The 18,907-nt window shown below is 39.4% G+C and overlaps 1 protein-coding gene across 1 annotated transcript; it reads right to left on the reverse strand.

Annotated features, from left to right (window-relative positions):
- Position 1: 1 nt before the first annotated feature.
- Positions 2-16,803, reverse strand: slc15a1b (solute carrier family 15 member 1b). Its single transcript, XM_037761902.1, has 23 exons — positions 16,711-16,803; positions 16,156-16,190; positions 15,747-15,831; positions 15,018-15,159; positions 14,627-14,746; positions 14,433-14,532; positions 13,879-13,969; positions 13,703-13,786; positions 12,779-12,861; positions 12,578-12,664; positions 12,411-12,500; positions 12,275-12,319; positions 12,130-12,162; positions 11,953-12,041; positions 11,655-11,736; positions 11,454-11,570; positions 11,203-11,340; positions 10,486-10,532; positions 10,186-10,293; positions 9,985-10,099; positions 9,769-9,906; positions 1,056-1,163; positions 2-810 (listed from the first exon to the last, which is right to left on the reverse strand). The coding sequence occupies exons 1-23, from the start codon at positions 16,715-16,717 to the stop codon at positions 553-555; spliced, it is 2,202 nt and encodes a 733-aa protein (XP_037617830.1). The 5' UTR covers positions 16,718-16,803; the 3' UTR covers positions 2-552.
- Positions 16,804-18,907: the final 2,104 nt, after the last annotated feature.

Raw genomic sequence — 18,907 nt, forward strand, 5'->3', positions numbered from 1 at the left:
TGACAACAACACCTTGCTAGCATCTTTATTGAAGAGGGGCAGGGCATTCTCCAAGGCCAAAATGAAATCGGAGTTATATGGAATATGATTTTCTGTTTGATTCGGAGCACATGGGAACATTATATATACATAAAAACGGTGACAATATAATACAATACATACAACACTGCTTGGAAATAAATACAAATGTTGGAATGGTTTCTTTGTATCATTACAAAAGCCTATGAAACATAAAATTACATAAAGATGTTGCTACACAGTGCAAATAAATCATTGTAAAAAAAACGAATTTACAACAGCGAAAGCACAAATTAACCAATAAAGATCCAGGGGTTTTGATTATATGAGTAACCGCTAAAAAGGGAATATTCTTTAAAGATTTTGAGCCAAAATAGTTTAATTCTCCCTGCCTTAACTAACACTGTCCACCGAGACCATCTAAGCCCTTTTTCTGTGTTCTGCCATCTTCAGCAACATCCGTTTATTCAGCAGCGCACTGGACTCCAAACACAGAACCAAGCAGCGTTTGTAAAGCCGCGGAGAAGCGTCGCTTTACATCTGGGTCTGTTTGGTCTTCTCCTCATCAGAGCTGGAGTCAGAACTCCTCCTCCTCTCCTTCTCATCGCGGTGCTCAACCGAGTCCTTCCGGGTCATCTCCACGCTCTTCCTCTTCTCCTTCTCTTCGGGCTCCTTCTGGGCGAACTGGGCTTCTATCTTGGCCGGGTCGATGTAGGTGTAGAAGTAAGCCATGAAGGCGAAGATGAAGCACACGACCAGCAGCAGAGAGGCGAAGAGGATGTACTCGACCCACTAGTGAACGGAAACACACACACAGTGTTAATGTGGAGCTAAACTGAAAGGAATAGGAGATTTATCGAACATAAACTGTGTTATTGTTAGGGCTGTCAAAGTTATGCGATTAATAGCAATTCAATATTTGAATCGATTGACAGCCCTATTTATTATGTTCTATCAAAAGCAACTACAGCCAGTGTCAAACGGTCAGTGAGGACTTTATGTGTCTACTAATGGTTTGTATGACATTATCCACCCACCTGATCTGGGAGCTTTGCAGCCTCGGCGATAATGAGCACAATGATGTTACCTGCGGCAACAGTTAACAGCCAACCAGCCTGCAGCACCGACTTCATGTTGCTGGGCGCCTGGAGACCAAAGGGACATTCAAATAGTGGTGAGTTTTAAGGGCCAACATCCAAAATGAAGAAGTCAAATAAGACCAAAAAAAACATGAGTGTTGGGTCAGATTTTTATATCTTTCTTGACATATTCATGAGTAAAGTATAAGCTCCGACAAATAGTTCCTTGTTAAATGAAATAGCTTAGTGAGTTAAAACACTGGGTGGGAACTCTGAGTTACCTGAGGTGACGTGTTCGAGACCCAGGTTGGCAGGTAGTTGAAATGTTATTGTTATCTGGTTCAATGAGTTATGACGTCACAGTTGTACATGTAGAGTCAAATATAACCTCCGTTAAATTGGATGTCAGATGGTATAGCTAAGTGATTTAGAACGCTGGTTGGACATTGTGACCTACCTGAGGTGATGTGTTCGAGACCCAGGATTGGCAGGTAGTTGTAAAGTTATTGTTATCCGGTTCAATGAGTTATGATGTCACAGTTGTACATGTAGAGTCAAATATAACCTCCGATAAATTGAATGTCAGATTGTGTAGCTCAATGAGCTAGAACACTGGTTGGGAATTGGAAGCTCAGATGTTCAAATCCCACACATTTACAGGTGGACTCATAAAGAATATAATAATGGTTTTCATTTTGTCACTTAAAACACTTAATATACTTTTTCATTTTGTCACTTTTAGTCTTGTTAAACTAGCTTGAGGCTAGCGGAGCTAGCCTCAAGCTACCTTCTACTGGTCATCCGGTTCCGCTTGTTTGGTTCTTCTGCTCGTCCGACTCATGTCACTTACCCAGCTTGTTTGTGCTGGGGGGAGGGGTGGCTACCCCACCTGGTTAGGTGAACCTAACATATGGATAGACTGCCGTGAACATAAGTCAATGTCTGGGATTCAAACACATGAGCTCCTGCTACCCAAGCAGTGTTCTAACTCCCTGAGCTAAGCTGCCTGACATCAGACGTATTGGAGGTTATATTTGACTCTACATTTACAACTGTGACGTCTGAACTCACTGCACCGTATAACAAGAAGGTTTTATCCAGCTTACATTACTGTTGTTTCCTGGCTTATTTGACCTCTTGATGACTTTTTATGAGGTGTAGAGTATAATCTTCTCTTCGTCATTGTGGAAGTTAGATCTCAAAACTCACCACATAAGAATCAAACCCACAACCTCCAGTCTTCTAACCCAGCTTCTATCGCTCTGAGCTATCGGTCTTAACACAAGTGATGTGTTTCTCGGTGTATTTGACTTCTTCATTTAGGATGTTGGACCTTAAAAGTCACTGCACTTCATAAGGGTTGAACCCACAACCTCCTGTTTTCAAACCAGTCTTCTATCACACTGAGCTATCTGCTCAGATACACTTTGTCATTGTTTCGTTGCATGTTTGACTTCATTTTGGAAGTTAGACCTCAAAACTCACTGCACCACATAAGGATCAAACCTATAACCTCAGGTCTTCAGACCAGCTCACCTGAGGTTATCGAGTAACAGTCATATCAGCTCCTTATCCTGATGAGCTATTCCTGAGTTCAAACTTTTTTTTTCATTCTCATATTTGTTGTTGACACTACTGAGGAGAAAACTTAGAGAATCTCAGGACTGGTGAGCTGGACAGGGGAGCCGGGATTGATCCTTTGCAATTTATTCTATTGTATACTATACTATGTCTTTTTTTTCGACATACTATACTATGACTTTTTTCGACATACTATACTATAACTGTTTTGTTCCCACATACTATACTGTAACATATTTTTATAGCATACTATACTATGACTTATTTTTTTTTTCCACATACTGTATTATAATTTTTTTTTGTAATCTTTCTTGACATATTCACGAGTCAAGTATAACCTCCGACAAGTAGTTCCTTGTTAAATGAAATAGCTCAGTGAGTTAAAACGCTGGGTGGGAAGTCTGAATTACCTGAGGTGACGTGTTCGAGACCCAGGTTGGCAGGTAGTTGATATGTTATTGTTATCTGGTTCAATGAGTTATGACGTCACAGTTGTACATGTAAAGTCAAATATAACCTCCGTTAAATTGGATGTCAGATGGTATAGCTAAGTGATTTAGAATGCTGGTTGGGCATTGTGAGCTGCCTGAGGTGATGTGTTCGAGACCCAGGACTGGCAGGTAGTTATTGTTATCCGGTTCAATGAGTTATGACGTCACAGTTGTACATGTAGAGTCAAATATAACCTCCGTTAAATTGGATGTCAGATGGTATAGCTAAGTGAGTTAGAACGCTGGTTGGGCATTGTGAGCTGCCTGAGGTGATGTGTTCGAGACCCAGGATTGGCAGATAGTTATTGTTATCCGGTTCAATGAGTTATGACGTCACAGTTGTACATGTAGAGTCAAATATAACCTCCGTTAAATTGGATGTCAGATGGTATAGCTAAGTGATTTAGAACGCTGGTTGGGCATTGTGAGCTGCCTGAGGTGATGTGTTCGAGACCCAGGATTGGAAGGTAGTTATTGTTATCCGGTTCAATGAGTTATGACGTCACAGTTGTACATGTAGAGTCAAATATAACCTCCGTTAAATTGGATGTCAGATGGTATAGCTAAGTGAGTTAGAACGCTGGTTGGGCATTGTGAGCTGCCTGAGGTGATGTGTTCGAGACCCAGGATTGGCAGATAGTTATTGTTATCCGGTTCAATGAGTTATGACGTCACAGTTGTACATGTAGAGTCAAATATAACCTCCGTTAAATTGGATGTCAGATGGTATAGCTCAATGAGCTAGAACACTGGTTGGGAATTGGAAGCTCAGATGTTCAAATCCCACACATTTACAGGTGGACTCATAAAGAATATTAATAAGGGTTTCATTTTGTCACTTAATACACTTTTTCATTTTGGCACTTAAAACACTTAATACACTTTTAGTCTTGTTAAACTAGCTTGAGGCTAGCGGAGCTAGCCTCAAGCTAGTTTCACTAGCCTCAAGCTAGTTTCACATGTAGAAGCCAGCTGAGGTTGGCGCAGCCAACCTCAGCTGGCTTCTACTGATCATCCGGTTCTACTGTTCGTCCGACTCATGTCACTTACCCAGCTTGTTTGTGCTGGGGGGAGGGGGGGCGGCCACCCCACCTGGTTGGGTGAACCTAACATATGGATAGACTGCCGTGAACATAAGTCAATGTCTGGGATTCGATCACATGAGCTCCTGTTGCCCAAGCAGTGTTCTAACTCCCTGAGCTAAGCCGCCTGACATCAGATGTATTGGAGGTCATATTTGACTCTACATTTACAACTGTGACGTCATAACTCATTGAACCGGATAACAATAACTTTACAACTACCTGCCAATCCTGGGTCTCGAACACATCACCTCAGCTAGGTCACAATGTCCAACCAGCTTTCTAAATCACTTAGCTATACCATCTGACATCCAATTTAACGGAGGTTATATTTGACTCTACATGTACAACTGTGACATCATAACTCATTGAACCGGATAACAATAACTTTACAACTACCTGCCAATCCTGGGTCTCGAACACATCACCTCAGGCAGCTCACAATGCCCAACCAGCGTTCTAAATCACTTAGCTATACCATCTGACATCCAATTTAACGGAGGTTATATTTGACTCTACATGTACAACTGTGACATCATAACTCATTGAACCGGATAACAATAACTTTACAACTACCTGCCAATCCTGGGTCTCGAACACATTACCTCAGGTAGGTCACAATGTCCAACCAGCGTTCTAAATCACTTAGCTATACCATCTGACATCCAATTTAACGGAGGTTATATTTGACTCTACATGTACAACTGTGACATCATAACTCATTGAACCGGATAACAATAACTACCTGCCAATCCTGGGTCTCGAACACATCACCTCAGGCAGCTCACAATGCCCAACCAGCATTCTAAATCACTTAGCTATACCATCTGACATCCAATTTAACGGAGGTTATATTTGACTCTACATGTACAACTGTGACATCATAACTCATTGAACCGGATAACAATAACTACCTGCCAATCCTGGGTCTCGAACACATCACCTCAGGTAGGTCACAATGTCCAACCAGCTTTCTAAATCACTTAGCTATACCATCTGACATCCAATTTAACGGAGGTTATATTTGACTCTACATGTACAACTGTGACATCATAACTCATTGAACCGGATAACAATAACTTTACAACTACCTGCCAATCCTGGGTCTCGAACACATCACCTCAGGCAGCTCACAATGCCCAACCAGCGTTCTAAATCACTTAGCTATACCATCTGACATCCAATTTAACGGAGGTTATATTTGACTCTACATGTACAACTGTGACATCATAACTCATTGAACCGGATAACAATAACTTTACAACTACCTGCCAATCCTGGGTCTCGAACACATTACCTCAGGTAGGTCACAATGTCCAACCAGCGTTCTAAATCACTTAGCTATACCATCTGACATCCAATTTAACGGAGGTTATATTTGACTCTACATGTACAACTGTGACATCATAACTCATTGAACCGGATAACAATAACTACCTGCCAATCCTGGGTCTCGAACACATCACCTCAGGCAGCTCACAATGCCCAACCAGCATTCTAAATCACTTAGCTATACCATCTGACTTCCAATTTAACGGAGGTTATATTTGACTCTACATGTACAACTGTGACATCATAACTCATTGAACCGGATAACAATAACTACCTGCCAATCCTGGGTCTCGAACACATCACCTCAGGCAGCTCACAATGCCCAACCAGCGTTCTAAATCACTTAGCTATACCATCTGACATCCAATTTAACGGAGGTTATATTTGACTCTACATGTACAACTGTGACATCATAACTCATTGAACCGGATAACAATAACTTTACAACTACCTGCCAATCCTGGGTCTCGAACACATCACCTCAGGTAGGTCACAATGTCCAACCAGCGTTCTAAATCACTTAGCTATACCATCTGACATCCAATTTAACGGAGGTTATATTTGACTCTACATGTACAACTGTGACATCATAACTCATTGAACCGGATAACAATAACTACCTGCCAATCCTGAGTCTCGAACACATCACCTCAGGCAGCTCACAATGCCCAACCAGCGTTCTAAATCACTTAGCTATACCATCTGACATCCAATTTAACGGAGGTTATATTTGACTCTACATGTACAACTGTGACATCATAACTCATTGAACCGGATAACAATAACTTTACAACTACCTGCCAATCCTGGGTCTCGAACACATCACCTCAGGTAGGTCACAATGTCCAACCAGCGTTCTAAATCACTTAGCTATACCATCTGACATCCAATTTAACGGAGGTTATATTTGACTCTACATGTACAACTGTGACATCATAACTCATTGAACCGGATAACAATAACTACCTGCCAATCCTGGGTCTCGAACACATCACCTCAGGCAGCTCACAATGCCCAACCAGCATTCTAAATCACTTAGCTATACCATCTGACATCCAATTTAACGGAGGTTATATTTGACTCTACATGTACAACTGTGACATCATAACTCATTGAACCGGATAACAATAACTACCTGCCAATCCTGGGTCTCGAAACACATCACCTCAGGCAGCTCACAATGCCCAACCAGCGTTCTAAATCACTTAGCTATACCATCTGACATCCAATTTAACGGAGGTTATATTTGACTCTACATGTACAACTGTGACATCATAACTCATTGAACCGGATAACAATAACTTTACAACTACCTGCCAATCCTGGGTCTCGAACACATCACCTCAGGCAGCTCACAATGCCCAACCAGCGTTCTAAATCACTTAGCTATACCATCTGACATCCAATTTAACGGAGGTTATATTTGACTCTACATGTACAACTGTGACATCATAACTCATTGAACCGGATAACAATAACTTTACAACTACCTGCCAATCCTGGGTCTCGAACACATCACCTCAGGCAGCTCACAATGCCCAACCAGCGTTCTAAATCACTTAGCTATACCATCTGACATCCAATTTAACGGAGGTTATATTTGACTCTACATGTACAACTGTGACATCATAACTCATTGAACCGGATAACAATAACTTTACAACTACCTGCCAATCCTGGGTCTCGAACACATCACCTCAGGTAGGTCACAATGTCCAACCAGCGTTCTAAATCACTTAGCTATACCATCTGACATCCAATTTAACGGAGGTTATATTTGACTCTACATGTACAACTGTGACATCATAACTCATTGAACCGGATAACAATAACTACCTGCCAATCCTGGGTCTCGAACACATCACCTCAGGCAGCTCACAATGCCCAACCAGCGTTCTAAATCACTTAGCTATACCATCTGACATCCAATTTAACGGAGGTTATATTTGACTCTACATGTACAACTGTGACATCATAACTCATTGAACCGGATAACAATAACTTTACAACTACCTGCCAATCCTGGGTCTCGAACACATCACCTCAGGTAGGTCACAATGTCCAACCAGCGTTCTAAATCACTTAGCTATACCATCTGACATCCAATTTAACGGAGGTTATATTTGACTCTACATGTACAACTGTGACATCATAACTCATTGAACCGGATAACAATAACTACCTGCCAATCCTGGGTCTCGAACACATCACCTCAGGCAGCTCACAATGCCCAACCAGCATTCTAAATCACTTAGCTATACCATCTGACATCCAATTTAACGGAGGTTATATTTGACTCTACATGTACAACTGTGACATCATAACTCATTGAACCGGATAACAATAACTACCTGCCAATCCTGGGTCTCGAACACATCACCTCAGGCAGCTCACAATGCCCAACCAGCGTTCTAAATCACTTAGCTATACCATCTGACATCCAATTTAACGGAGGTTATATTTGACTCTACATGTACAACTGTGACATCATAACTCATTGAACCGGATAACAATAACTTTACAACTACCTGCCAATCCTGGGTCTTGAACACATCACCTCAGGTAGGTCACAATGTCCAACCAGCGTTCTAAATCACTTAGCTATACCATCTGACATCCAATTTAACGGAGGTTATATTTGACTCTACATGTACAACTGTGACATCATAACTCATTGAACCGGATAACAATAACTACCTGCCAATCCTGGGTCTCGAACACATCACCTCAGGCAGCTCACAATGCCCAACCAGCATTCTAAATCACTTAGCTATACCATCTGACATCCAATTTAACGGAGGTTATATTTGACTCTACATGTACAACTGTGACATCATAACTCATTGAACCGGATAACAATAACTACCTGCCAATCCTGGGTCTTGAACACATCACCTCAGGCAGCTCACAATGCCCAACCAGCGTTCTAAATCACTTAGCTATACCATCTGACATCCAATTTAACGGAGGTTATATTTGACTCTACATGTACAACTGTGACGTCATAACTCATTGAACCAGATAACAATAACATATCAACTACCTGGGTCTCGAACACGTCACCTCAGGTAATTCAGACTTCCCACCCAGCGTTTTAACTCACTGAGCTATTTCATTTAACAAGGAACTACTTGTCGGAGGTTATACTTGACTCGTGAATATGTCAAGAAAGATATAAAAATCTGACCCAACACTCGTGTTTTTTTTGGTCTTATTTGACTTCTTCATTTTGGATGTTGGCCCTTAAAACTCACCACTGCACCACATAAGGATTGAACCCACAACCTTCAGTATTCCAAATCATCTTCTATCACACTGAGCTATCTGTCATAACACAAGTGATGTGTTTCTTGGTGTATTTGACTTCTTCATTTAGGATGTTGGACTTTAAAACTCACTGCACTTCAAAAGGATTGAACCCACAACCTCCTGTATAATATGTCGAAAAAAAAGTCATAGTTTAGTATGTCGAAAAAAAGTCATAGTATAGTATATCGAAAAAAATAAAAAAAAGTCATAGGATAGTATTTTGAAAAAAAGTCAGAGTATAGTATGTCGAAAAAAAGTCATAGTTTAGTATGTCGAAAAAAAGTCTTCAAGAGGAAGATGGATGGTCACAAGCCATCAAAGAAAGCCGAGCTGCTTGAATTTTTGCACCAGGAGTGGCATAAAGTCACCCAACAGCAATGTGAAAGACTGGTGGAGAGCATGCCAAGACGCATGAAAGCTGTGATTGTAAATCAAGGTTATTCCACCAAATATTGATTTCTGAACTCTTCCTAAGTTAAAACATTAGTATTGTGTTGTTTAAAAATTAATATGAACTTGTTTTCTTTGCATTATTCCAGATCTGAAAACACTGCATCTTTTTTGTTATTTTGACCAGTTGTCATTTTCTGCAAATAAATGCTCTAAATGACAATATTTTTACCTGAAATTTGGGAGAAATGTTGTCAGTAGTTTATAGAATATAACAAAAAATTTAATTTTACTCAAACACACACCAATAAATAGTAAAACCAGAGAAACTGATAATTTTGAAGTGGTCTCTTAATTTTTTCCAGAGCTGTATATATACTACATATTATAAAAGACCAAGGCCAAGTTAACATTAGGACACACTTTATAAGCCAATGCCACTTGTATTATTTCTGTTGTCAGATATGTGAGGAAAGCGCCCTCTACCTGTGAGTAGGAGAACTCCAGGCCGGTGACAGAGAACACCACCTCTCCTACAGTCATGAGGAAATACTGCGGTATCTGCCAGGCCATGTGCATGGTGTTCGCCTTGATGTCATTCACCGATCGGATGCTCTGTTCGCACTGCAGGACATAGTCAGGTTACCGCAATCCAAAAAAAAAAGTTACATTCAAGCAATATTGTGATGAAAATGTAGTTACGTTTGGTCCAAATGCGAAAGTCGGCGGGATGATCACGGTGAAAGAGCTGCCGAAGCCCAGTTCCTGATTGTAGACGCACTCTTGTTTGGTGTTATCCTTGATCCGATACTGTGCGCTGGCATGACAAGAAAAACACCAGTCAGAACTACGACTTTTCTCTAGTGTAACTGTTTGTGATATAAATAATGAAATCAGTCTTACTTTCCCCGTAGTACCGCGAAATAGTCTGACATGTCGTTGGTGGCGATGACCCCAGAGTCCAGGTCACCCACCGTTACATTCAAAAATGAGCCGAAACCATTGAAAAATCTGTGGAAGAAGAATTCAGAACGCAATAGGTGAGACAGACTTGAAGTGAGACTTGTAAGATTTAAAAAACAAATTGGATTTTTAATTAATAACACACACTTTTGCTAAAGTCATGCATATCATTTTTTTCTCAATATATAACATGTTGTGATCTCCACATTCCTACAACTTTTATAACAATTTGAAACTTGCCTGATAGCGTTACCGCCCTCTTCCGGCTTTTCTTTGATGTCCGTGAACTGAAGATAGAAAGATACTTTAAAGCCTCTATATCTTTGTACTTTAGGTTAAATTTGATACAGTATAAAGATTAAAGTACAACGGAAATCAAATTTAGCCATCCCATTTTTTGCCGTCAAATAATTCCATCTTGATAGCAGCTGGCAGGCTGAGCCCCAGCAGGGGAGCAAGAGACAAAGTAAACAAACTTGTGCTTCAGCTTACAAGCCATGGAAGAAAGACTTTTGTTAGCGGTGATGTTAAGGTCCAGCATCTAACCGGACCAAAGTGACATTTGCAGGCACGTTTACATGTTAAAAGTGCTGCAGCTAAGCAGCTAATGAGCTATCTAGCCTGCAAACTGTCATTAGCGATGCGCTTTTCCTCACTGAAAGTTTGTTCGGTCGTTCGTTCAACAAGCTATGGTGCATGAACAAGACATGTATCTATGTTTGTAATTTAGATAATACTCAATACATTTCTCCCTTTTTTTTTCTCAAAAGAAAAAACATGACATGATTTATAGAGCAGATACGTAGCTGTAGCTAGGGATGGGTACCAATACCCGATTCTATTTTTTAAACCCGGTTCAGATTTGATAAAATGTTATTGGTCCCTAGTTGTACCAGACGAAAAACATGTATATTTTCAGTTGGACTTTAACCACTTTAATCTGGCAAGTGTGCTCACCGTTATAGGCCTGGGTAAGAGCACATCCTGAATGACGATGGTACTCCGATTGCCATCCTCTAAAGTGATTGGGTAAGTGACAGTAGGCCCCAGCTGCAGGACAAATGGTTCATCAAAGGTCAGGTAATCCTCATTGGCCTGTAGGAGAAAAGATACATATCAATAGTGTGTGGTGGCTTACAGACCTTCTTAGTTTTAGTACATTTAGATCGTTAATGTGTGTGTACTGTGTCTTATGTTGGGTAGAATACCGTGAAAGGCTCCAAGTTGAAGTTGTTGGTTCCAGCTTTGACATACAGCGATTCGTTAATCATGTTGATGAACTTCACTTGGCCTTCAGTGCTTGATGGGAACTTCGGCAGGGTTTCCTAGAAGGGAAATGGAATGGTGAATTGTGCTTCATGAGGTAATGTGTGTTGGCCAATGTGTGTTTTTATGTGCGTTACGCTCACATCGATCTGTATCTGGACCAGGGCAGCAGCGATGAACGCCAGAGCAGCAAAGAACATCCCCACCGTCATCCTCCTTAAAGGACTGCAGAACAAACACACACACATTTGAGTTTAACAATATATTTTTTCAAACTATTGTTTTTGTCATGAGTATTATCACACAGAATGTGAATATTAGATTAAAGACAAAAATTAATAAATAGAAAGTTTGCAAAATTTAAATACAAAATGACTCCAGAGAGTTAAAGTAATGTAATATTTTCCATCTCACAGGAACAAAACAGAAAAATAAACTCACGTGAAGTTTATCTTGCACTTGGCGATCAGCGGGTAGATCAGATTGTCCACGACCGGTACCATAATCAGGATCAAGATAGGGTTGACAGTCTGGTGGGATGAAAGCGAGTCAATCGAGTTCACGTCAACAGCATTTAGTACCAAGAAACGCCTCAACAAAGTAACACAAGTGTCTTACCTGCATCTGATCGGGCTGGATTACAAGAAGTCCCTGTTGAAGTAAAAAAAAGGAGGGAGACAGTCAGAATCTCATTTAAAAAATAGTCTTTTCTGTAGTTTGCGTTCACAAGTTGGGACAAAAATGCTACAGATAAAACGCTTACAAAGTCGCCGTCCATGGTGGTTGCCTGGAGGGTCCATCTGGAGCCCTGTGGAGGAGACACAGCTCTTCTTTAGTCTGTCTTTGGACGCCAGTACACTTCTGGGTATGCATTATTTTTCTTTTGAAGGAATAGTTACCTGCTGGTCAAAGAGAGCCCAGAACATGGGCAGAGGGATGTAGAGGAACAGCACCTTCAGCACCATCTTCACCTGGGCAATCAGGAGTTTCTGGAGACAAAATTATGAGTTTTACAACACCGTACTGTTTGTATTGGTATGTACTTGTGTGTGTATACTGCACTTACATCGTATTTCTCCTCAGCCCAGTCCATCCAGTGGGTTCTCTTGGGGTATTCAGAATCGCGGTGCCTATAGCGGTTCTTGATAGCAAACTACAGATAGCAGGGAAAGACATGTTTGAATACGTGTGATATTCCTCGGTTTTATTTAAAACCATTCAACTCTATTTTGAAGATGGGAAAAAAACACTTTGAGGAGCCACTTACCCCGATGCATTTGCAGACTTTCACCAAGATGTTGCCTTGTGGGGGGGTCTTAATGTACATACCACTTCCAATAATAAACACAACTGCAGACACACACACACACAAAATATACATTTTAATATTTTACTTTTTGTCAAAACAGCAACACGAAATTATGAGCAAATAAAGGAGGTCATTGTTAGAATGCTTAACTTAGCTTATATGCACTATAAATATTCATGGTGCCACTTTCTTATAAAACACACTTTACATGGGGTAATAATATCGCTTCCTTAGGTTTAGGCAACAAAACTACTTAGTTAGGTTTAGGAAAAGATCAACTTAGTTGAGTTTAGGTTACAAAACTACTTAGTTGAGTTTAGGCAACAAAAATACTTAAGTTTAGGCAACAAAACGACTTTGTTAGGTTTAGGCAACAACACGACTTAGGTTTAGGAAAAGATCGTGGTTTGGCTTCAAATAACTCCAGAAGTGACGCAACTTAAGTACGTAACTTACGTGACAAATAAATCAAGGTCCACTTCTGGCTTCACATGGGACACTAACGCTGATCTCCTGGGCGAACCCACCAATCTACTCTGACCTCCTCCCTCCGCGGCGTTCGGCGCTATTTATATTCCCTGGTTCACGATTATGTTAATTACACACAAATTGAATTCGTGGGATATGCATGAACTACAGTACTTTTCGCAAGCATAGCTATGAACAGTGTATGAGAACAGCCTGCACTGTGACATCATCAGGTTTCTTTTCTCAAACTTGACAAAGCTCCTCTAGAGGCACAAAAGATATTACACAAAGGTTTTTATAGGCCGAACAGTACGAGTCAGCTATGTGTATAATATATACGTAAAATCAGTTGATTTATTTAACAATAAATAAAACTGTCAATAGGGATGTTTAAAAAAGAACATTAATTCTTACTCAGAGCAACCACCATGAGAGCAGCGGGGACTCCGAAGGCCAGTGAGTAGCACTTCTGATCGGTGTAAATACCACACTCCTGAGCTGGAAACAGCAGCACACACAGACACACATGTCATTTTATATTCAACACTCCTTTCAGTGTATTTTATGTTCTGTGATCAACGTTGGCGTACCTCTGAGGATGGGGGTGATGACGGTGGACAGCAGACTGCCAGCATTGATGGACAGGTAGAAGATGGAGAAGAAGGTGCTTCTCTGCTTCTCCTGTTGGACACGAGAAAGTTAAACAATCCCGTGACAAAAAGCACCGATGCACGTTTTTCCAACATTATATTGGATGCATTTTATATAACGAGTCATTGATATTATGGGGTAATCTTTGTCCCTGGCCCTGAACCGTGTAATAAAGTCACTGAGACAGATGTGGTTATTAGTTAATAAACAACTAGCTGGAAACAAATAGAGATACAAGAAGTGCTGACACTGATAGCTGAGTGAGTCGTCTCTTTAATTGCCTGCGTGGTGTGTGTACCTACACGTGCAAGAAAGGTAGTACTCTTGGGTAATACATATGGGTCCTGCATGTGGTGTATGCATACATGTATGTACATAAGGAGGATTGGGTACCATATAAATTGGATTATTACATGCTCCTTCGTGGTGAAAATACCAGTAACACTTTATTTCACGTGTCTGAAATTGAGTGTGTGTTTGAGCCACATCTAACCTGATGTTCTTGAAACTGGTCTCCACCAAAGGCGGCCACGCATGGTTTGATGCCTCCTGTACCCAGAGCAATAAGGATCAACCCCACCATGGACAGAGTTCTGAGGGCAACCCACAACACCGACACAATCAGTGAGTATATATCTTTTATACATCTGTATTTCTGTCACACTGTTCTGCGTGTGTTCAACTCACACGTGGAAGGTCATGTTGTCTGGCGTGCCGTCCCTGTCTGCATCTGTGATGTCATGGATAGCACTTATTGCCAAGACAACCTGTCCCAGCGCATAAACGATGGATAGGTAAATAATAGTCCTGTGCAGAGGGAGGAGGAGGAGGAGGAGGAGGAGGAGGAGGAGGAGGAGGAAGGAGTGTAGGGTTAAACAGGTGTACATGTTCAGGTGGAGATAAGATAGACAGGGTCAAAAATCCAAGGATGAAATTGAATAGCTGATAACATGCATGTCCTTGGACTGTAGGGGAAAACCTGAGCACCCTAACACGGGGAGAACATGCAAACTCCACACACCAAAATGTATTTTTTATTTGGTTGCAGGTGAAAGATTCGCAGGATTTGAAAACTCACTTGAACTTGCCGAGCCATGAATCGGCCACGATGGCTCCCAGGATGGGTGTCAGGTAGCAGAGGGCCACAAAGGTGTGGTAGATAGTGGTGGCGAAGTCATCATCCCACTTCAGGAAGTACTTGAAGTATAGCACCAGTACGGCTGCGGAAGTAAATCAAAATTAGGTGGATGCAGAACAAGCTGGTGGAAGTATTCAGATCTTTCACTTGAGTAAAAAAACACCAATATAACAGTGTAAAAATACCTGTAATACTCAATACTAATCTATTGGCAGAAATGGAATATAATATCTGTAACTATGTCTTCATTAATGTATATAATCACCTAAAATTAAGAATCGTTGTTTTTTCGTTAGCTTAAAATGAGGCCTTCATATCTACATCACAGAATCCACCTGCATTATGTTACCCACTTGCCAGCTTGCTAAATTGTTAGCCTCTGTGGCTTTGGTAACATTAATGTTGCCGTTGCTTATCAGTGGTGTGGTCACGACTTAACCACTTGAACGCCAAGCATATTGTGTACACGACTTTCCACGTTGTAAATACAAGCTCACGAGTTTCATTTTGAGGCACCATCGGTTGGTTGCAATCTGCAACCACACCAATAGAAAATCCTCCACACTGCACCTTTAAGTGCAATTTTGAGATACATTTACTTTACTTGAGTACAGTATTTGCATTTTATTTAGCTTCCTGACTCAAAGGAAAGTGTGTAAAGTGACTCACCTCGCATGCCATAGTAGGAGAAACGCTCGCAGAACTCATTGACCACAATGAAAAAGATGCTAATTGGGTAGCCAAAGATAGTCGCCTGTTAGAGGGACAGGAAAAAGGAGTTTGTCTACAGGTTCTGCACAACACTGGGTTGTTTCACGTGCTAATAACTTACATTGCATTCAACAAGACCTTAGTTAGGCAAGGTATTCTTTAATCAATCACTTTAATCCCTGGAATTGGATTTGTTTTATGCAATGGTTGTGATTATAATTGTTTAGGATTTTTTTTTTTAATACCCATGGATGAGTGTATATTTTTTCCTCTTATAAATTCAGTCCCGTTGGGTATCAGAGTGGTAAACAATAATTATGTGCATTTTTATAAATACTACAGACAGTGCAATAACAGTTGGACTTACACTTTTTGGCTTGGGCTTCCTGTCCTCTTCTCTGTCTGCAGAAATTAAGTCACACATTATGTAAACTGATATATATATATTTTTTTTAAAAAGGAAATAAAAATAATAAAAATAAATATATGTAAATATACTGTATATGTAAAGTGATATTTTTTTCTTGATTTTTTTTAAAAAAAATGAATAAAAAAAAAATGAATAAATATATGTGTGTGTGTGTGTGTATGTGTAAACTGATATATATTTCTTTTAATTAAAAAAATGAAAAATAAATAACTAAATATATGTGTGTGTAAACTGATATTTTTTTCTTGGAAACAAAGAAAAATATTATTATATATTATTACATATTATATATAATATTATTATATAATATTATTGAAGTATAAGCTAATATGCATGAAGCATTTAAAAAAAAGTGCAATGCATGATATAAACATGCATAATGATATTAATAATTCCTCTAAAACGTGGAGGAACAGAAATCCCAAAAGATTTTGTAAGTAGTAAGTTTGTGTTCCTGGGCGTCCCACGGTTCCCATCCAGACTGGGACTCACCTGCCATGGCTGCTGCTGTGTGTGTCGACTTCGGGTCCCTTCTCCGATTGAATCCTTCAGTAAAAAGACACAGAGAGACTTGTGACCCCTGAACAGATCCACGACACGAAGACCGAGCCGAAGCCCGGACAGCTTTTTATGTAACCTCCCATCAAACCTCCTGCAACGCCCTCTGATGCTGGACTGTGGATCACATACATACTGTACACACCTACCGACATGCAAGTCACAGTTATTTCCACCTCCCGTCATGTGTGTCAGTTATTACTTTATGACTCAGATAAAGAGGATTTGCGCGGTCAGCTGATAAAGGACTGTATTTCTTACGAAAACAAACTGGGGCTATCTTCATATGACAGTAACAGCAGTGACTAAAGCATGAAACACATAAAACACATAAAATAAATCTTGAATTCGTTTGTATTTCACCAAATAAACCACATACAAACGCACACCATGAAACACTAGCAGGACTCACGGCAGACACATGATGTTTAGCAGCCAAAGTCTCTGAAACAATGACACAGTCGGGCTGTTTGTGACACAGAGTGCAGGGGAGGGGATTTTACAGGAGTCAGCATCACGATTTCACTCCTGTTTCTCTTCAATGAATGTACAGCTCGGTGCGATCACTACATCAGGCCAGCAATTAGGACTTATTTTTATCTCTGTACAGTGAATATCTTTGTTCCATCTGTCTCTGTACAGTGAATATCTTTGTGTCATCTATCTCTGTACAGTGAATATCTTTGTTCCATATGTCTGTACAGAAAATATCTTTGTGTCGTCTATCTTTGTACAGTGAACATCTTTGTGTCATCTATCTTTGTACAGTGAATATCTTTGTGTCATCTATCTTTGTACAGTGAATATCTTTGTGTCTTCTATCTTTGTACAGTGAATATCTTTGTGTCGTCTATCTCTGTACAGTGGATATCTTTGTGTCATCTATCTCTGTACAGTGAATATCTTTGTGTCGTCTATCTCTGTACAGTGGATATCTTTGTGTCATCTATATCTGTACAGTGAATATCTTTGTGTTGTCTATCTCTGTACAGTGAATATCTTTGTTTTCAACTCTCTCTGTACAGTGAATATATTTGTGTCATCTATCTCTGTACAGTTATTATCTTTGTGTCATCTATCTCTGTACAGTTAATATCTTTGTGTCATCTATCTCTGTACAGTGGATATCTTTGTTTCATCTATGTCTGTACAGTGAATATCTTTGTGTCATCTATCTCTGTATAGTGAATATCTTTGTTTCATCTATCTCTGTACAGTGAATATCTTTGTTTCATCTATCTCTGTACAGTTAATATCTTTGTGTCATTTATCTCTGTACAGTGGATATCTTTGTTTCATCTATCTCTGTACAGTTAATATCTTTGTGTCATCTATCTCTGTACAGTGAATATCTTTGTTTCATCTATCTGTACAGTGAATATCTTTGTGTCATTTATCTCTGTACAGTGAATATCCTTGTTTCATCTATCTTTTTTACAGTGAATATCTTTGTTTCATCTGTACAAAGATATTCACTGTAAAAAAAGATAGACAACACAGATATTCACTGTACAGAGAGATATGAAACAAAGATTGACTGTACAAAGATAGATGACACAAAGATATTCATTGTTTCTTATATTTATGAGATGGTTTTCTCATAATTATGAGATATCTTTCTTATATTTATGAGACAGTTTGCTCATAATTATGAGATATTTTTCTTATATTTATGAGATGGTTTTCTCATAATTATGAGTTATTTTTATTAAATTTATGAGACAGTTTGCTCATAATTATGACATATTTTTATTATATTTATGAGAAAGTTTGCTCATAATTATGAGATATTTTTCTTATATTTATGAGATGGTTTTCTCATAATTATGAGATATTTTTCTTATATTTATGAGATGGTTTTCTCATAATTATGAGATATTTTTATTATATTTATGAGACAGTTTGCTCATAATTATGAGATATTTTTATTATATTTATGAGATGGTTTTCTCATAATTATGAGATATTTTTATTAAATTTATGAGACAGTTTGTTCATAATTATGAGATATTTTTCTTATATTTATGAGACAGTTTGCTCATAATTATGAGATATTTTTATTATATTTATGAGATGGTTTTCTCATAATTATGAGATATTTTTCTTTTATTTATGAGATGGTTTTCTCATC

The sequence above is a fragment of the Sebastes umbrosus genome, chromosome 24, assembly GCF_015220745.1.
Source record: "Sebastes umbrosus isolate fSebUmb1 chromosome 24, fSebUmb1.pri, whole genome shotgun sequence".
Taxonomy (NCBI): domain Eukaryota; kingdom Metazoa; phylum Chordata; class Actinopteri; order Perciformes; family Sebastidae; genus Sebastes; species Sebastes umbrosus.